General features: G+C 44.5%; 1 protein-coding gene across 2 annotated transcripts; it reads left to right on the forward strand.

Annotated features, from left to right (window-relative positions):
• The first annotated feature begins 402 nt into the window (after positions 1-402).
• Positions 403-20,522, forward strand: LOC101160253 (2-oxoglutarate dehydrogenase, mitochondrial). Of its 2 annotated transcripts, XM_004074610.4 has the most exons (23): positions 403-496; positions 1,317-1,694; positions 6,179-6,367; positions 7,889-7,982; positions 11,861-11,967; positions 12,176-12,330; positions 12,403-12,549; positions 12,625-12,715; positions 13,469-13,648; positions 13,725-13,853; positions 14,829-15,008; positions 15,170-15,322; positions 15,626-15,728; positions 15,909-16,037; positions 16,109-16,259; positions 16,387-16,514; positions 17,443-17,621; positions 17,742-17,813; positions 17,987-18,112; positions 18,193-18,265; positions 18,345-18,508; positions 19,757-19,911; positions 20,170-20,522. In XM_004074610.4, the coding sequence occupies exons 2-23, from the start codon at positions 1,470-1,472 to the stop codon at positions 20,288-20,290; spliced, it is 3,051 nt and encodes a 1,016-aa protein (XP_004074658.1). In that variant the 5' UTR covers positions 403-496; positions 1,317-1,469; the 3' UTR covers positions 20,291-20,522. The 2 variants fall into 2 exon arrangements, with proteins under 2 accessions (XP_004074658.1, XP_020563072.1); XM_020707413.2 differs by lacking the exons at positions 403-496; positions 1,317-1,694 and adding an exon at positions 1,707-2,687.
• Positions 20,523-20,675: the final 153 nt, after the last annotated feature.

The following is a 20,675-nucleotide window of genomic DNA, read 5'->3' on the forward strand; positions in this document are numbered from 1 at the left end:
CACTGACCTTTTCTTGGCCTTGAGTGTTCCTGACGTCATGGAGTCACTTTTGCTTCCTGAATGTCTCAAACGGAAACAGAAATGAGGCTTGATGACCTGGACTCGGTCAAAGGTCACCTTTATTGCTCTGTTGTGGGCGGTTCCTAGAGTGATGGACATCAGGTAATGACCTGGAAAACTTCCAGACGGTTTTTTCTGAAGTCCAGAAGTTCTGGTTTAGCTCTCCTGTGTTCTTTGTCCTCTGCAGTCACGTGACGTTCGGTCCATTTACTGTTTGTTTACTTTAAACATCAATACAAAAAAAACTTAAAGCTTTATGAAAAGTCGCGGCTGTAACTGTCAGTAATTGGAAAAACGTCACAGCAGCGTCACGCGTTGCGATTTGACAGGTCTCGCGCAGCAGGCGCGCGCTTCCGGAACAACGCCGCACGCGCGCGCGCGCTCAGGACGCTTCATTTATCCGCCGGGCAGCGGAGGAGGAGGGCGCGTGCGACAGGTAAGAGGGCTAAGGAGAGCGCAAGCGGGGACGGGTGGAGGGGGGTCTTCATCACCTGCGCACGTGAGCGCTCTCCTGCCGGCGCTGAAGTCGCGCGTGCGCTCGAGCGAGTTTGACCACAGCTGAATCAAATGAAGGTCAAAGGTCAGAAGTTTAGTTCGGGTTTGAAAAACGTGAAGAAGTTTAAAGTAAAGACACATCTGGACTTAGATCCGCAGTTCTGAATGTTTTCTTCCAAAAGAAGACTTTCATGTCACCTGTCATGTCTTCGTGACGTCAGAACCCGATCAAGCTTTTAATCAGAAGAAAACGGAAGTGATGGGGTGTGGTCCGAACAGCTCCTGTGACTCCTCCCCCTATGGATGCTGTTCCTTTGGCTCCAGTCGTGAAGAGAGTGTGGACGCATCTGAACCCGACCTTCAAACCGGTTCAGTGGTCCAATCCAGTTTTATGCTGCTAAAGCGGAATCACTGACCGTAATCTTCATTTCTGCTGGATTACTGGAATATTCTGGAACCAGCAGCTCCGGTTCTGGATCATCCACCCAAATCCGGACCTATTTTAGACCCCCACCCCCTCTTTTTTGAATGACCAGCTGACGGGAACCTTTGCCGGTTCCTGTCGCTGTTGTCAGACTATTTCTTCAGGATGTTCTCATCAGAGCTGGTTCCATTCAGGCTGAAACTAACGGACGTGGAACCTCCTGCTGTCTTTCTGTCTGCTTTGTGAATCACAAACCGTTTAAATAAAAAGTGGAACTAAAGCCCAGAAAGAAATCTCCTCTAAATGTTGTTTTCATTGAGCTTTGTTTACATTTAAGGAACCGTGGAGAGAAGACGCAGGATTTCTGGATCCGCCTCTTCTGACAAGAACAAGAAGAACTCTGAGGCCTTGGAGGAGGTCCAGGGAGGTGCTGCATTCCTGGACCTGGGGGGCAAACGGGAGGCTGGAGCTGTGAGGCCGCCCTGCAGCCATGCATCACCTGAGAACAACAGTTTTACGGCTTCGGCCTTTGACGGCGGCGCAGGCGATCCAGAGCGCGTCGCCCGGCCGATTGGCGGGACTGGAAGGAACGCCTCCATCCGCGAGGTTCCTGAAGACGACGGCGGCTCCAGAGCCGTCCTTTAATGGAACCGGCTCCAACTATGTGGAGGAAATGTACGCGGCGTGGCTGGAAGACCCCAGGAGTGTTCACAAGGTACTGTGAGGTGTGTTTGATGCCCTTCAGAGGCACCAGAAGGGACACAATGACAGTATCCGCTACTCACCTTTACACCTCGGTGACCTCTGCACTCGTCCTGGCCTTCTAGACTTGACCCACCGGTTATGGAAAAACGTTTGTGGGCTAAAGTGTACGCAAACAAACTCTTTAGACGGTGTGGGAAATGTTCTCACAGTCACGTGCTGCACGGGATCAGAAAGCTTTTGGAAATGTTCCTTTTTTTGTGTGTACTCTCTTTGAAATGTTTGTGTCAAAATGTGATTTTTAATTTCTCCTTCGTCATCATATTTGCAGTTGTTGGTACGTCCGTATTTTGAAAAGGACGCCACAAGCATGCCACTGTCAAATCCGATTGGCCGCAGTGCCGCCTGGCCGGGATTCAGCGTGAAGAAGTTCAACTTTCAGCGGCGTTCAGTGAACGCCTGAATCGGACGTAGAACCCGCGACCGCACTGAAAAACGTACTCAGTGACTGAAAAACATACTCAGTGATGTGCGATCGCAGAAGCCTGCGCCCGTTCGCATAGACCTTTCATTGAACGAGGCCGCTTGAACGTGATTCGACGCCGCTTGTAAGAGGTTAACGTTGCTTTCGTTGGCTGCAGAGGTCGCCTGACGGTTGCTCTGACCCTCTCTGGGCCACAGCTGAACCGGAGTAACAGTGCATGTATCTCTGGAAGCTGGTGTGCGTGTTTACATTCGCAGATGTGTTTGTTCAGGGTTGAACTTTGACCTCTGCCGTTAACCAAACGGAGCTCTTTCAGTGTCACATCAGTGGCGGCTGTCACGACCTTCTTTCTGAACACGTTCTTCCATCATTTCTCTTTCCTGTCTTGGTTCCGCAGCTGATGTTATGAAATCATGGAATCATGTTTCAGCTCGCTTGTCAGGTTTTAGGAAATGAGCCGATAGAAATCTCAAACCAGGCTGTAAGCGGCAAAGGCGGACCGTTGCAGCAGCCAATCAGAGGGTGAGTGTGGGTCACCGGGGCCGGCAGGGGGGCTTTACGTGGGGGGATAACATGTACGCTCCGTGGTCGGATGAGAACTTGAGAGCAAAGGAAAAGTCCGAACGGTCTCCAACAGAGCAGACATCGATGTGCTTTTTGTTCAAGCTGCTTCTTGGCATTTAAACTCGTAAAAACGGAAGCACAAGCCTCAAACATCTGTGTAGGACGTGGAAAACGCAGAAAAGCAGAACCGTTAGCTGTAAGAAAAAAGGAGGATAGAAGTAAGAGGGTTCTCTGATGGAGATCCAAGTTGATGAATGCAAACAGTCATTTTTAATATTGTAAAGACCAATGACTGTAAATGAGATGTAGCCAAACAGGAAATCCCAAACAAACAGCTGAGACTTAGTCATTCTATTGGTCAGAACAAACATTCTGGCTCTGATCCTTTTTTTTTTTTTAACATCTTCTTGATATTTTTTCAAGTTATAAACTGACCAATCAGCAGTGTTGCCAGATCGGGCAGTTTCCCGCCCAATTGGGGGGTTTTGGTTCTGAATTTGCGGGTAATTTGGGCGGGTTTTATCCCTCGCCAAAACACTTTTCAATCAGGAAGGTGTGGACGTGAGGCAGCACCACACACGTCATCATCCCTGCCATCATGAGCAACTCACAACAACATAAATGTGGGTCCACTAATCTGTCTATACATGCAATTGAGATGTATCTTTTAGTCCCCGTTTTTACGTGATATCTGTGCATTTTGCGTATTTTTTGTTGAGTTATGGCGAGGGCTGCGAGGTGTAGCAGCACGTGGAGCGCGGCCTCACACTCGCCCTCACAACCCTGTAAACTGAGTAGAATTCGTGCCTTTAGTTAACTCGGCGTATGCTGATGATGAAATGCTTTTTTTAAAACACATTGTTGACATTTGTTATGACATGTCCTCCTTTTCCGTTTTATAGTGAATATATTTCACGTTTGTCTGACGCTAATTTAGTGTTCAGATCTGACATAAAGCTGCACTGAAAAGACATGAAGGGGAGAAAACAGCGGAGATTTTTCTGATAAGGAAACAATCGATCATTTGTTCGTGAATGTAGAAACGGTGGATTTCTACTGTTGTGTTGCACAAAATGAGGAAAACATCAACTACTGTAGTTTCTGGAGTAATCTCATGTGATATTTGATTTAGTTTTGAATGTTTTAACAAAACACTACTTAAAATAATTACATTCACACAAACCGCTCTTTATTACGTTTCACAGGACATTTGCTTTGAATTCACTTAAATTCCCCATCAGTAAACTGTTTTGATCATGATAAGTTACTAATAAGTTTTTGTTTTCTCCTATCAATTTCTTTTTTTTTTATTGTTCTTAATGTTTAACAAAAAAAGGAGGGAGGGGGCACGCAAGCTCGCATTTGATCTCCTGTGGAGTTATTGAAGCTCCACTATTTACATTTTACTCTGACTAGCACCAAAATTGTGGATGTAATGTCATTAAAAAATGTTACGAAGTGGTAGTTTCAAAATGGGAAGTTACAAATAAAGGATGAATAATTACAGCTAATTAATCATCAAATTTTGGCTGTTTTTTTTGTGGGACCTGGTGGTTTTTAGACAACTCTTGGGCTGGAAAACCATGGCTCTATCTGGCCACACTGCCAATCAGAGTCCTCAATAAAAGTAGGCGGAGCCTGCTGGGGCCCACGTAGAGTGTTCTAAACGTTTGACATATTTCGTGGTAGGGGCGTGGCCTTCCAACAAGCTCACTTCTGATTGGTGAGAGGGGTTGCCATAGAGCAGGGGTGTCAATCCCATTTTCACTGAGGGCCACATCAGCAAAGTGGTTGTCCTCAAAGGGCCAGATATAACTTATACATGTAACTAAATGTAATGAAAAATAAATGTAACTACTACTTAATGTTAATTAACTCATTATTTATTATAACTTTTTAAAATGACAACTACAGTTGCATAGAAAACATAGGTTTGCTTGTTAATCTAGCATAAATCCTTTTACATTTGTTTCTATCAGGTTAGGTTATATGGACAGTGTTGAAGTCCTAATGTAAAGTTGCCCAATCCGATATTTCAAGTCAGATTCCCTCTAGATATGAATAAATACACACCAATTTTTTATTTTTATTTCAAGAAATTAAAAACGTTTATACCACGGTCTGGGTGAATACTCGATTCTGATTGGCTGTTGAGTGTGCATTAAAGCGTGATATACCACAGGATAACCGCACGGTGAAAAAAGAAGTTCCGGTCACCTAGCTTAAATGTTTTGTATCGCTGCGCTGGCTTCTTTAAAACAACCTTTAGCTTCATCATCTGGACAAAAGCGGTAAGGGGTGAACCTTCTCTCTGAACTGATGCTTGGTGCGATGGTGCGGCGCGACACGGACTATTGCACCACGTAACAAATAGTCCGCTTTTTGTGAGAAAAGCAATCCAAATCGGGAAAAAAAACAAGAATTAAGGACTAAAACTTGTTACTATTTATTTATTTTGTAAGTGACCATGGTATAAGCGGGTTAATGGCCTTCGAAGTGTGCATTATCACTTTTTAACGCACTTCGCAGAAGCAACCGTGATAATGCACACTTCGTCGGCCATTAACCCTTACTTATTCTCTTGCGGGCCACATAAAATCGCATGGCGGGCCACATTTGGGCCGCGGGCCTTGAGTTTGACACATGTGCCATAGAGACTCAAATTAAGTTGGACCAATCGCTGCTCACTGACGACGTGTGGCTCCAAAACGGCCGCATCTGTATTGGTAAAAAACGGCGACTGAATTTATTTAATTTGGTTGGAGCCGGAATCAAACCATTTCCTACGTATTACGTCACACTCACTCACTCACTCACTCACTCCAGTTCTCAGATACACTCAATAGTAACGGCCCTGCAAAGTAAGCAGTGCATTATGGGAGTTGTTCTGCTCATCCAGGCTTTTTGTTGGTTTTTGGTAAATAGTTTAAAGTTGTCATAAATGGAAAAAAGTCCTTCTAACTTCGGAGAAAAGCCAAAGCCCGCCTGACCTGAGAGTTGATGACATCACTGCTTTGTTGGCAGGTTGACGCCAGTGTTTGGCAGCGTCACAGTCTCACACTGATGGTAAACAGCTGTATACGCCATTACCGTTGATTTTAGCCATAACCCTGAAGGCGAAAGGAACTTCCTGTTCCTGTTCCACTTCGAATGTGACTTTAAATCAAAATAAACTCAATCTGGTGAAAAAGTAAAAAAGAAATTTCTGGACAGTCTTAAAGTGAAACAGTTTTGAGGATGGGTGTTGGCCTCAGATGTCCAATTGAAGCAAACACCATACTTGTTGGTTGATTTTAAACAATCAGATCTGCTGATCCTTTGCTAAGTCATGAGGTGAGAACAGTTCATGCTCCTAATTATGAACCACTTGGACCTTGGGAGCCTGTAGGGGTCTGGTTGGAAGGACCTTGGTGTGAGTCTTCTTCATCAATGTCCTCCTCTTTCCACAGTCCTGGGATGTATATTTCCAGAACGCTACCGCTGGATCTTCAATGGGTGTGACCTACCAGAGCCCCCCATCCATGAGTGGGTCCTCTGAGGGGCAGTTCGCTGTGCAGCCGCTGGTGGGGGCTCAGCCCAGTGTGGAGAAGCTGGTGGAGGATCATCTGGCAGTGCAGTCCCTGATCCGAGCCTACCAGGTACAAACGCAGCCCTGTGTGTGAGGTTCGCGTAACTCGTCCCCTTCTGGGGCGTATTTTACCCCCAAAGGTGAACAGAACGGAACAAGAAATTAATTCAGTCCATCAACTGTATATGAGGACTGGACTGAGTTGGCTGACGTCACCCATAGAGAAAGGTTTAATTCTGACACCAATATGTCGGATTCAGATGACGTTAGATAGATAGATGACTTTATTAATCCCACAATGGGGAAATTTCATTTATCTGTGGCAGCAACACGACATTCAGATATAATCTATATAATATAACATCAATAAAGGACATCACGAATTACATTTATATTAGATAATTAAAAATATTACTAAAATTATTATGAAAAATTATTATCAAAAATGAGATTCTTATTAAATAAAGAAATAAATATTAAATAAATACAGCTGCAAAAGTGTAAAAAACATGCGGTCTGCAAAACATGTAAACTGTAAAAAAAAAAAAAAAAAAAAAAAAAAGTAAGCAGCGAGTAGTCCAATTATTCTGAGTCAGCGTTTCTATGGCAACCACTCTTGGCATTCAGGAGTGAGTTTCAATCTGTCAATCAAACATTTTAAAGTTTGGGGGCCAGCAGGCTCCACCCACTTTTAATGAGGCTACTGATTGGTCAGTTTTTGACTTGAATAACTTGAACTACAGAAAAAATATCATGAAAAAAATCCAGAATGGTTCTTCTGACCAATAGAACGACTGAGTAACAGCTGTTTGTTTCTCTATAGACGTCTATGAGATTGGACCTCCAGATCTCATGTACAGTACGGTTTTACTGTCGCTGGTAACAGGTCATGTGGGAGGAGTCAGAGTCTAAAAGGTGTTGAAACTTTATCAAAACCCAACTGGACTTGGTGTATCTTTAACTCTTGAGTCCAGCCGACTCTTCGATGGAACCATTGACTGTCCGTAGGAACTGGACTGAGTGACCCCTCCCCCCGGCGTTCCAAACAGGATGTACCCAGTGGCTCCAAGAAGCCAAAATCCCATCGACTTCAATAGAGAACATCGCATCGAACATTTGATTGACAGATACTCCCAAGCTGCTTTCGGTGGAAGGGGTGTGGACTTCCAACAAACTTAATCCTGATCGGTGAGCGGGGTTGCCCTGGAAACGTTGACTCAGACGATTCAGACAAATCACGGTTGTCTGGCTCCAAATGGAGAAACAGCGACGGATTTCTCTGAAGACGGTGGTAAGACATTTCCTATGGGTGATGTTACAGCCACTCTGTTTACAGTCAATGGATCCACACCTTGGAACATCTCTAAGCAGTTAGCGCGTTGGGTCATGTGACCAACCCGAGGATCCATCTACGGTGAAACTGTTCTTCACACCACGTTTTATTTCTAACATCTAAAGGAACTGAATTTAGGAGTTTTATGCGGCTCCTGCAAGAACAAAAAGTTTTGATTGCCAGTTTGTTCTTGGAGGGAAGGCAGTGAAAATGTAGAAATCTAGACCGTCATGGTTTACATCGCTGCCTCGTCTGAAGGTACGAGGGCACCACATGGCCCAGCTGGACCCTCTGGGCATCAGCTGTGTGGATTTTGACGACACGCCGTGTCCCATTGGCCTCCAGAACGTCGGTGAGGAAAAGAAATCTTCTTTTTCTTCTCTTTGTTCTGCATTCTCTTCTCTGCTATTAGTTTTTTTTACAGAAGAATTGATGATGAAGAGGAAAAATCAATAGATATTTATCTAAAGATGAACTTACAAACCTGAGGTGAAGTTTAGGAGAAAATGTATATTTCTACCAAACAAGACCGCGATCAAAGTTGATGATTGGAGCAAAAATTCAGCAGAGTCGAGAGCCTCAGATCTGGGACGTTTAAAGCAGATAAAACTTTATTGACAATAACGCAGTACTTTGTTCAGTTGTAACACATAAAATACCAACAATACTCTCAGTTTTTCCCGTCGTTATGTTGAAGCCCAGTACGTATCACTCTGCCAGGCTTCTGACTACACTACCCAGAATGCCCCAACAAGCCATCACGCAGCTTTATCGTATGATGTCGTACTAAAACATGTAAACAGACTTTTAAGTGCTCTGTTCCACAGTCTATCAGCTCCATATCAGTAAACAGGACCAGAATTCCTACTGTTGGTTCATGAGAAAATCAAAGGATTTTAAGAACGATTCATGATAGATTCTTGGAGGTTTCTGATGATGAAGTTTTACCTAAGAGTGACACTCCGGCTTGTGTGCTCTTTTCTGACACTAAAGTTCGGCGTCTGATTTCACGCTTCACCTGTTACCAAACGCTGGACTTTCCTTGTAGGGAACTGAAACCTCGTCAGTCAGTTCTTTATCAGCAGATTCTGTTGTTTGTTGGGAAGTCAATAAAGGGTCAGAGGTCAGGTGTGAGTAAAAGTCAAGTGGCTGCTTTTCAGCGGTGAAAGTCTCTCGAGGAACATTTGCCTAAAGCTTTGGGAACGTTCTGTACGGACGGACGGCGAGATAAGGCGGCTTTATCGCCTGTTTTCCTGCTGAGGTGGGCGGGTTCCTGCTGGAGCCTCAGAGTTTGATGTTCTCGGACTGCAGAGCATCTTCACAGCGGAGGGGGCGACGCCTCCAGCTGTTTGCTCAGGTGCCTGACATAAACCTGTGTGGGATCATATGATCTCTGAAATCGGGATCTTGGAGCTCTGTAAACTTTTATCTACATTCTGCTGAAAGATCCGAACAGCGAAAAAATATCTTTGTTTGAAACATTTAATATTTTAACGTACAGTAATCTCTGATACTCTTAAAGTTAGTGACCTGTAGGTTAAATACATTTCACAAAGAAACCTGCTTCTTTTTATAGTCTGTTTTTTGGTTAAAATGTTTTTTTTCACTTAAAGTCTGTGTTTGGATTAAAGGCCACAAAATTTTCTCTTTAAATAAACTTCAACAAATTTGAAAAAACCCGACAATTGAGGCCTGTAATCTGGTTAAATTCCATCCATTCATTTTCTTAACCTGCTTCGTGCCTTTAGGGGTCACAGGGTCACACAATCACACACAATCAGTTAATGAATGAAGCCTGTTTTTGGGGGGTGGGAGGAGGCCGGAGAAAAGCCACACATGCACAGAAGGAACATGCAAACTCCACACGGAGAGGTCCCAGCTGGGATTTGAACCGCAGCCTCCTGAGCAACATTTGATTCACGACTGAACACCGTTTTCCTGTCTGATTGTGTAGATATGAGAGTTAACCCGTTTTTAGATTGTGTTCATTTGTTCCCACTAGCTACATTTCCATTAGGCTCAGAACTTTATTAAAACTCTAGAAATGTAAAAAAAAACACAATTTCACAATGATACTGTTTCTATTAAATGACAATTATGCGAATAAACACAAACCAACAATCATTTATTCAGAAACACGGCGACGGATGTGAACATTACTTTGATTGACAGCAGATACATTCACATTTCCTCCACGGCACCAGCGCTCATCATCATTTTTAAAAGGAGACATCGGCGCCTTCTTCAGGCCATAGACCGGCAAGCTCCTTATATGTGGTAGGTAGGGGCTACGGATGAAGCCATTTTTGGTTTTACAGAGTAGCTGTGGATCCAACACTTCCACATGACACGCTCAACACGCCACTGGTTTGCAGCGACCAAGGCCGCCAGTACCTACCAAGGAGCGCTTCGCCATCCGGTTGTCGGTCATGTGACTTATTTAACTCAAAGTGTTTCCATTGCAGTTTTGGGAAACGCGTCCATTTCGATACGTGTCAAAAACCACCTCTTCCAAGAGCAAAAACCTTTTTTCGATAAATGCGAGTTGTTGTTTTTTAATTGCCGTGTTTCCATTCAGCGAATTTGTTGTCGCAAATTCAATTTGCATAATTTCAGACTTAATGAAAACATGGAAACGCAGCTGCTGTTAACTGTTGTGCTGCGCCAGGGAAATGTCCTGTGAGGGAAAAATAAAGACTCATCTTACCGAACCTGAAAGCAGTTAATGTGAGTAGAGCTAGAACGGGTAAAAAGCAAAACTTTCTCAAAAAGTAAAAGAAGAAGGGAATTTTACTGAATAAACCAAATGCAGGAGTAAAATGACACTGAGAAGCAGATTAACATTCAAAAGCAATGATCTGATTTCTGGGTATTTAGTGGCCACTAGTGGCCAAAATGCAGATTGCATCCAAATCATTTTATCTTCACCCTCTGCCCCCCAGCTTTCACAAGAAAAAAGTGATTTTCTTGCAAACAGCGCCACCTAGAGATCACATGTTTGATTAAAATTAATTAGGTTTAAGGGAAATATTTCCTGCCATTTTTTGTGACAAATTTTCTGTATAGATTAAAATATGCCGGAAAAAAAGAAACAACTTTTTACAATTTTTCTGAGTAAGTAGTAAAATGTCTATATAATCGTAGGAATATCATAAATCGGAAAAGTCTGCCGTGAGATAATTCTTTTCTCATCGGGAATGTGGCTACAGTTTTTCAGAGGAAGCTTTAATCTCATGGATTAAACTAACGGAGCTTTGGGGGTGAATGTGAAAGGAAAGTAGGGATTACAGGAATATAGTCCCTAAATGCTCTTTCCCTTCAGTCTTTTTTTCTATGCCAGATTGATGTTATGTCACGTCTAAATGCTCTTTAATGCAGAATAAACTAAAACTTGAACTTAAACTAGATTCTTTTTAATCAGCAACAGGTTTTAGGAGTCTCTAGTTTGTATTTTTTAACATCAGAAACTCTAAAGTGATTAATAAACACGCTTTGATCTGGTGGCTGGGATGTTTTCTTGTCTTTTTATTTGCCTTAATGGCCGTGTCACAAAGCTGCTACTTACGTTTTGTGCATATTGCACAGATAGAAATGTGGTAACACAAGGAAAAAGTGAGTAAAGTTGTGGTTTTTAGTTGAAATTTTCACAGATGAATCACAAATGAACCACGTTAAAACAACGGAAGAAGTACAAATAAACCACGCAAAGAACACGTAAACCAACGTAGAACATGAAACGTATGTGATTAATGTGCTGTTTATCGGTAGTTCATTAGTGATTCGTTCGTCAATTACGTAATTTTAACGCAATGTGCGGCGTATGCTCAATTTAAAAGTTATACTTCGGTGGTTCATGCATGAAAAGTCTGTTAGACAAACGTGGAACGGTCAATGACAGACACAAATTTGTGTATGCAAATCACGCACAGTTGTGTATGTTTTACATAATAATTGTGTTTAAACTACGTAAAAGGCGCATAAACTGCGTAATTCTCATCCGACCAAAAAAATGTGAACAGCTCAAAACCGAATTCATGTATCGGCCTAAACCCTCGATGGACGCACCTATGAATGACGTAGATCAATCATGGTTCACAAACAACCAAAATTTCATACGTGGAAAATGCTCAAAATATACGTAGTGGCGGTGTGGCACGGTCTTTAAGAAAGTCATGAATGTTAAAAGTCGGTGGTTTGCTGTGGTTTTTCCCGCCCTCTGCCACTGAAAAGGACTGGATTCCAGCAGCATGGACCGAATGTTCCGGATTCCCAAAACCACTTTCATTGGTGGGAAGGAGAGCGTTTTGACTCTCAGAGAGATCATCCGCCGTCTCGAGGTAAAATGCTTCCAAAGACAAAGTTCTTCTCATAAAAGTTTGATGTTAGTTAGAGAACATGTAAAAAGCGTGGCTTGTTTTTGGAAATGGATCTGTGTACAGGTTCTGAGACTTTGCTCTTAGACATGAGGAAGAGCCGTTTTGTGCAAGTGACCTTCATGGAACGGAGCAGGAAGGCTTCAAACTGCCCTCTCTGTCTGTCCTCTAGATGGCGTACTGCCAGCACATCGGAGTGGAGTTCATGTTCATCAATGACGTGGAGCAGTGCCAGTGGATCAGGCAGAGGTTTGAGACCCCGGGAATCATGCAGTTCACGGTGGAGGAGAAGAGGACTCTGCTGGCCAGAATGATCCGATCCACCAGGTCGGTTCAGGAACCTGAAGGCAGGTAGAGGTGCAAGTTTTGGGGAGTTTTAACCCCTCCAACTGCTCACAGGTTTGAGGAGTTTCTCCAGAGGAAGTGGTCTTCAGAGAAACGCTTCGGCCTGGAGGGCTGTGAGTCCCTCATCCCGGCTCTGAAGACCATCATCGACAGGTCCAGTCAGAACGGGGTGGAGAGCGTGATCATGGGGATGCCCCACAGGTCAGCGTGAGCACCTGAAGACTTTTGCATGAACGCAGACCGATTCCTGAAGAAGAGGAACTTTTGTGCTTTCAGAGGTCGACTGAATGTCTTGGCTAATGTGGTCCGGAAGGATCTGGACCAAATCTTCTGCCAGTTTGACTCAAAGTTGGAGGCTGCAGACGAGGTTTGGACGTCCCCTAAAGTCACGTGAACAGAAAACATCGTAGGAACGCTTTAGTCCCAGTTGTCCTTAAGGGTGGGTACGAGCTGTCTGCAGGGGAAAAGGGGACAAACCTGTACGGGGCGTGCAGGTAATGCACAGGAAATATCAAGGTGGTAGACCACTCAGTGAACCAGTAGAGAGAAAATGTTCCTTTTTCTCTACGTTCAAACTGCAGACGACATGTCGTAGTGAACATTTATACAACACGTAAGTCATTTTTTTAGCGCCTCAAATCCTGCAGACTGAACGAGGAGCCTGTTAGTACTGTTCATGTGACACGTGCACGCTCCTCGCTGCAGCCTGAATGTTAGAAAGGAGGAATTTAGCCAATCAGAGTGTAGTTTCGTCTGGACGTCCTACAGGCACTTACAGAATTTGTGCTGTCAGTAAGGAGTCAGTACTCACAGTACTGTGAATTGGTGTGTGTTTGTGGCCCTGCGACAGAGTAGGCAGAGGATGTCCCCTGCCTTCGCCCACAAGTGGCCAGGATAGGCTCCAGCAGCCCAGTGACCCTGAAAGGGACAAAATAGATTTGAAGATGAATGAACTAAAGGACCAAACCCATCTGCAGTGTGACTTTAAACTGTATTTCTTGAACCCACTCTGCTCGGCTCAGTTGCTGATGTTTCCAGGAACCTGTAAAATGTCCTACAGAAAGAATTTGTAAAAATTCTTTTTTCCAAAGTAACATTTTTGTTTTTTGTCTCCTTTTAGGGTTCTGGCGATGTGAAATATCACCTGGGGATGTATCACAAGCGGATGAACCGGGTCAGCGACAAGCAGATCACAATCTCTCTCATGGCAAACCCGTCCCACCTGGAGGCCGTGGACCCCGTGGTTCAGGGGAAGACCAAGGCCGAACAGTTCTACTCTGGAGACTCCGAGGGCAAAAAGGTTGGGAGACCCTCCATGTTCTGAACTGCAGATACAGAGAAGGTTGTGGTCTGGAGATGTTTTTCTGACTCTGCAGGTGATGCCGATTCTTCTTCACGGTGACGCTGCATTTGCAGGTCAGGGGGTCGTGTATGAGACCTTTCACCTGTCGGATCTACCATCGTACACCACCCATGGGACCGTCCATGTGGTGGTCAACAACCAGGTACTCTGATTGAAACACAAGCCCCCCAAAGCCGATTACCCAGAAGCCCATCTTTGTCCTGCACGCTCTTGTTCTACCTTTGTTCTAACAGTGCTGACTTATGATGTTAACAAGGTTCAGGAAATTAAGACAAGTCTGTTTCAGATGGGCAGGTCTCACCAGGTTTCATCAAACCAACATTTACTCTAGAGATCTGTAGAATTCACTACCGGGAGGGTTCTCTAAATGCTAAAAACTTGCTTTTGCTCAGAACCGTCTTTATCTTGATTGAACTGTCACACAAACTCTCCCCAATCTGTACATTTAAACGGTAAATGGGTGGAACAAACCTCTCCGACAAAGGTTTGGCCACACCGTGGGGGCCATTCCAGGTCAGCACCTGTCCACCTAACACATTCTCACCCCGACTCGGACGTATGGTCGGGATCCCCCTCCATGTCACATGTTGGCGCTTTGGATGAGCTGCAGGCTCCTATTAAATGGCTTTGGTCAAGTTTCAAAGATTCTGACTTCTGTCTTAATAATAAGAAGGACTCGAGTCTAAAATAGGTTTTGAATTCCGTATTAAATTGGTGATTACGAGAAGTAGAACGCTGTCAGAACCACAGTAAATCTTTATGTTGGTCTGTTTTACATTGGAACACTATGGAGGCACTTGTGACAGTTTGGGTTGGGTATCTTTTGGATTATATCTGGTGCCTGGAAATGCTTCCAGTGCCTAAACAATAGAACATTTTGCTGTGTAGTACAGACAAACATTTTGACTGAAGCTCCGCCCACCTATTCTTATGTGAGCCTACCCACAACCACTGGAAAGGTAAAGTGATTGGGTAGCATTGTCCATCAAAAGTAAAAGAGTAAAAGTGATTGACAAGTCCAAAACGAAGCACCAAAGTCTGCACTTCGATGCAGGACTGGTTGTAGCGTCGGTAACGATTGGTTGGTCACATCCCGTTGTGTCTGTTGCCCTCTCAGATCGGTTTTACCACAGACCCCAGGATGGCTCGTTCGTCTCCGTACCCCACAGATATCGCTCGGGTGGTCAACGCCCCCATCTTTCACGTCAACGGGGACGACCCAGAAGCTGTGATGTATGTGTGCGGCGTGGCGGCCGACTGGAGGAACACCTTCCACAAAGATGTGGTGGTAGATCTGGTAAATACGAGCAGGTTTGGTTTGTCTTTCAGTTTTCTTTACTGAGGAATTTTACATCAACTTAGCTGTGACTCAGAATATTTCGTTCCTGCTTAAAAACTAAACCCATTTAAAACAAAAGGTTTGACTAATTTCTGTCGAATCCCTGCGTCTGTCTCCAGGTGTGTTACAGACGGAACGGACATAACGAGATGGACGAGCCCATGTTCACCCAGCCGCTCATGTACAAGCAGATCAAGAAGCAGAAAGGAGTCCTGCAGAAGTTTGCTGAGAAACTCATTACTGAAGGTGTCGTGACGACACAAGAGTATGAGGTGAGCTGCTCTGGACGACCTCGTGTCCGTCTTTCTGATTAAAATTGTCAGAGAAAAAAAAAACAAAACAAAAAAAAAATGTCAGAGAGCGAAGGATAAACAAAGGTTGCCTAGGAAAACTGTAAAATGTACTTTGAGTTAGAGATGAACATCTTACCACAGATACTTATCATCTTCTGACATGAAAAAAATGGAATGGTTGCTATGGTCTATCTTCTTCAGGGAACTGGAATGTGAGACCAGAATGTGACGTCCAGATGGTCTTTTTCTCCTTTTCACTTTAACCTGAATTGTTGCCTTCAGGAACAAATTGCAGCGTACGACAAAATCTGTGAGGACGCCTACGCTCACTCCAAAGATGAGAAGATTCTGCACATCAAGCACTGGCTTGACTCTCCATGGCCAGGTGAGACGTTTAGTCCTGGAAAAATGATAGGTTTGGTTGACTTTTAAAAGTTTTTAGGGAAAATCTTGTGGTTTTCAAAACCATTACTTTTGTTTTGACTGAAAACATCTTCAAGTGGTTGGTTTTAGATAAAGAAAGTCCCTTGTTTGTACTATTTCTGTGTCATTTCGGTGTCCTTAGATTTTTTCACACTGGATGGTCAGCCCAAAACTATGAGCTGCCCTTCGACTGGTATTAGCGAAGACGAGCTTAACCACATCGGAAGCATCGCCGCCTCCGTCCCTATGGAAGATTTCACCATACATGGAGGTGCTCTCCGTTCTCCTCAGTTTGTGAGACCCTGTCTCGCTCCTCTGACTCCAGCTGTGGTCTCGCTGCAGGCCTGAGCCGAATTCTGAAGGGGCGTTCCATCATGGTGGCCCAGCGGGTGTGCGACTGGGCTCTGGCTGAGTACATGGCATTCGGCTCTTTGCTCAAACAGGGGGTCCATGTGCGCCTCAGTGGGCAGGATGTGGAGAGAGGCACATTCAGGTAGTCAGCCCTGCTGGTTGTTCTCGGTAGTGCAGGTTATGGCACGTGCACGTGACATCCTCAGGCGCCACCTGCACCTGTGTTTACCTGTGTTACCTTTGAAGCCCTGGTCGTCTTTGCTCCACAGCCACCGGCACCACGTCCTTCACGACCAGAACGTGGACAAGAGGATCTGCATCCCGATGAACTTTATCAGCCCCGACCAGGCTTCTTACACTGTCTGCAACAGCCCCCTGTCCGAGTACAGCGTGCTAGGTGAGGTGCACGCGTTTAGGGGTGCATGTCAGCTTTAACCCTTGTGCTATCCTGTTAGAGGTAAGATTGGGCCTAAAAAATCCAACCCGACCCGACCCAGGGCTGCGGGCATTAAAGCCCAACCCAGCCCGACCAATTAACTTGATTTGCAGGCCCGAGCTCGAAGCAAACCCGAAATTTCAATTAATCCCATAGTATTTTTGGCAGAAAAAAAACGCAAGATTTCTTAAGGTTAAAATAATCTACATATTTTTATGATCATGATAAATACATTTGCACAAAGAAATAACACTGGAACACAGAATAAGAGGCCAGACAAAGAGAGTGAAAGAGAGATCTTGATGCGCACTCGCTTAATTACACGGAGAAATACTGCAGCCCAGCGTCTGCGCTTCCTGTTAAGTAGTAGTTATATAGCATATATAGTATTCGTTAGTTTAGTATCCACACATCGTTTTAGTATACATTTTTATTAAAATATATTTATTAAAAAAGTCAGCGAGAGAAAAGCCCGACCAGAACGTAATGCTTGTCATTTTAGTCCCCGACCCGACCCGGATTTCAGGCCGGGTCGGGTTCTGTCTTGGGCTTAAGATCTTACCTCTATATCCTATAGGGTCCAGATGACCCAATCCTCAAATTGACGTGTTCTCCCTACCATGACAAAGGTGGATGAAGGTGGAAAGATTTCATGTAATCCATGGACACCAGTGAAGATCACAAATCATTGAAGGTTCAGAGCTCTGTCTAGTGGGTCTAGATGACCCCACTCCCAACGTTAAAGTGCGTGGGATAGCACAAGGGTTAATGTATCCAACAGCGTTAATCGAACGGAATGAAGAAAACATCTCGAGTGATTATTTTTTAGAGTCGCGATCATCGTCCGGAGGTTTGCGCCCCCAGCTCTGAGTCGACCCGTTCTGTGCAGGTTTTGAACTCGGCTTTGCCATGGCCAGCCCCAACGCGCTGGTTCTGTGGGAGGCCCAGTTTGGAGACTTTAACAACACAGCCCAGTGCATCATCGACCAGTTCATCAGCTCGGGTCAGGCCAAGTGGGTCAGGCAGAACGGGATCGTTCTTCTGCTTCCACATGGTTTGGAGGGGATGGTAGGCGCTCCGGCTGTTTATTTCTGTTCTGTTGTGTTTCACAGTCGACCACTAGAGGGAGACAAAGGGGAGACAAAGGCAGGGGTTATTCAAAGACTGTTTATTTCCACCTCATTTCAGGGTCCAGAACACTCGTCTGGCCGGCCTGAGAGGTTTCTGCAGATGTGCAATGATGACCCAGATGTTTTCCCTGTCAGTTTGCCTTTTCTGAAGCTTTTTACATCATTTTTTCTTGACTTTGATTTGAAACGGTCTTTGGTTTAGTTCATAAACCAAAGAGTTTGGATAAATGACGACAGCTCCTTCCCATCACTGTTGACTGAAGCAGCAGCAGTGTTGGTTCTGATTCTGTTTAATTTACCCAGAAACCTTCGGAAGACTTTGCGGAGCATCAGCTGTACGACTGTAACTGGATCGTGGTGAACTGCTCGACTCCTGCGAACTACTTCCATGTTCTGCGCAGGCAGATGCTGCTGTCCTTCAGGAAGCCGGTGAGTGGAAGGCAGCGACTGAGAGCCGAGAAGAACCCCTTCAGCTCCAACAGCCATGTTCTTCATCTCTGACACAACAGTTGGTGATTTTTACGCCAAAGTCGCTGCTGCGCCACCCTGAGGCCAAGTCCAGCTTTGACGACATGCTGCCGGGTGAGAACTGAAAGAGACAAATCCCCTTTGATCTGTGGAAAAGTCTGGTTTCACGTTGGAGTTTGAACCGGCTCTGCAGGGACGCACTTCCAGCGCATCATCGTGGACAACGGGCCTGCAGGCGCCAGGCCGGAGAGCGTGAAGAGAGTGGTGCTCTGCACTGGAAAGGTTTACTACGAACTGACTCGGGAACGCAGGAACAGAGGCTTGGACGGCGACATAGCCGTCATACGAATCGAGCAGGTGCGGTGAACATGAACCGTGGGCGGGACTTGCTGTAAGGCTCCAGGTAGCCCCCAGTATTCCATAAAGTCTGTTTAAGCCTTCGTTCCAACTGTCCTTACGGGTTGATACGGGCTGTCTGTGTGACACGCAGCTGACCTACACAAAATATCAACTGCTAAATAAAATGTTTTTTGATGCACATTTTTTCTATGGGCATGCTGCGGTCGACGGATCGTAGTGAACACCTATAGAACACGTGAGATTTCCAGATATAGTGATTCTAGTCAATCAGAACATGTCAGAGCAGGGTATGTTGAAAGAACAGACTAGAGTGTGGCATAAGGACACCACATGCAGCATCAGCTGGACGACAAAACTGTGTTTAACTTCCATTATCCTTACAAATACTTCATGAAAATCTTACCACATGCACAATGGTACGTTCCATTTTCACAACGTCCCTTGAGGTGACTATAGGTGCCTCGAGGGAACTGAAAGACACACCTGTGCTCCCCTTAAAGGGTCTATTTCTTGCTTTTCTCAAGTCTTTCAGAGTAAACTTTATCCATAAAGATGATAATATATTACCTCTGTCACACTAAAGAGCCTTTTTTTATGAAATATGAGTTATTTTCGACTCGATCTCTGAGGCTCCGCCTTTTGCTCCTTGTGGGTGTCGCCCTTTTCATGACATCATCCATGGGGTTGTTTTCCTTGATGAAATATCATTACAAAACACTTAAAAGTTTTTTTTTTTAAATAGATTTTTCTTGATTTAGGACTTTTACGGTGCGGCTCCACAGGCCGGACATTTTTAGGTTTTCATAAAGGTGGATGTCGATATCAACCATACATCGTCTTTAATGTCTGCGGGTGAATAATTGTGTGGGCAGGTTTTTGTGTCTCTTCCTCAAACTGAATTTTACCTTAAGTCTTACCAACTAAACATTTCACATGTGAGGAATATTGTGTCAGAGTGTGTCAGGAAAAGGTGGTTAATGGCGGTGTCATCTGCGAAACACATTTAGGTTTCTGAAATGAATTCAAGCTCCAAAAATGCAACAATGGGTCTGAAGGGGGCGCCAGTTCTCTCTGTGTTAATTTGATGACGAGTTTCCTGTTTCTGTCATAATTCCTGAGTATTAATCACAAAAATATTGATGTTTGATGACGTCTGCCATTTATTTTTCTCAGGTTTTCTGTGTTTCGTACCTGAAGGAACAACAGTTTGGTCTCTGAGGCATTTTTACTTTTTTCTTTTCTCAGCTTTCCCCGTTCCCCTTCGATCTGGTGAAATCAGAGACGGATCGTTTCCCGAATGCTGAGCTGGTCTGGTGTCAGGAAGAACACAAGAACCAGGGTTACTATGACTACGTCAAGCCCCGCCTCCAGACCACCGTCGGCTACAGTCGTCCCATCTGGTAAGGCTGAACGCAGCCGGCAGCTGCAGCGGTGGACTGTATAAACAATGGACAAATCAGATGCCTTACCTCTAGCTCTTGCGAAATCAGGCCAAATCCCTCACCATTGCTTCTGATACGGGTGCCGCCATGTTGACCCGTATCAGGAAGCGACGGTACATCCTATTTGGGAACAAGAGAAGGGAGGGGTTTAGCTGTCCGCTGTTTTTACAGTCAACGGTGGACGTGCTCTGAAATGCCTTGCTCGTCTGCCTGCAGGTATGCGGGTCGTGAACCCGCAGCTGCTCCGGCCACCGGAAACAAGCAGGCTCACGTCTGCGAGCTGCAGCGCCTGCTGGACACCGCGCTCGACCTCCACGTCTTTTCTGGGAGAGTATGACCTCACGTCTGCGGCGACTGATCTTCGATCTTTAGACAAAACGCACAACTTTAGCTTTAGCTTGTTAGCTTCAAGATCTCCTGCAGTTTAAATGAAGGAAAGGTTTTTAGTAAAAAATGATGTTTAATTAATGGAGTCAAGTCAAGATCAGATTAAAGTAAATGAAAAACCAGATTGTGCATTTAAAAAAAAAAAAGTGGAACTTTTTTTTGGAAAGAAGCAAAAATTTTAATTAACAAATACTAAACCTTTAATTAAAAAATTATAAACCTAAATTTGTGACTAAATTTTAAAATAAATGTTTTTAAATAATGGTATTTTGTATTTTCACATTTTTATTTGTTTTTACTTTCCTCCTATGATGATGTCATCATGATCTCTGTCA

This window comes from Oryzias latipes, chromosome 12, assembly GCF_002234675.1.
Source record: "Oryzias latipes chromosome 12, ASM223467v1".
NCBI classification, from domain to species: Eukaryota; Metazoa; Chordata; class Actinopteri; order Beloniformes; family Adrianichthyidae; genus Oryzias; species Oryzias latipes.

Bases quoted from the DNA above. Each gene is read 5' to 3' on its own strand.
- LOC101160253 (XM_004074610.4), top strand. From the start codon at position 1,470: ATGCATCACCTGAGAACAACAGTTTTACGGCTTCGGCCTTTGACGGCG. The intron at 1,695-6,178 runs GTACTGTGAGGT...CTCTTTCCACAG, and splicing joins ACCCCAGGAGTGTTCACAAG to TCCTGGGATGTATATTTCCA. The intron at 12,716-13,468 runs GTTTGGACGTCC...GTCTCCTTTTAG, and splicing joins AGTTGGAGGCTGCAGACGAG to GGTTCTGGCGATGTGAAATA.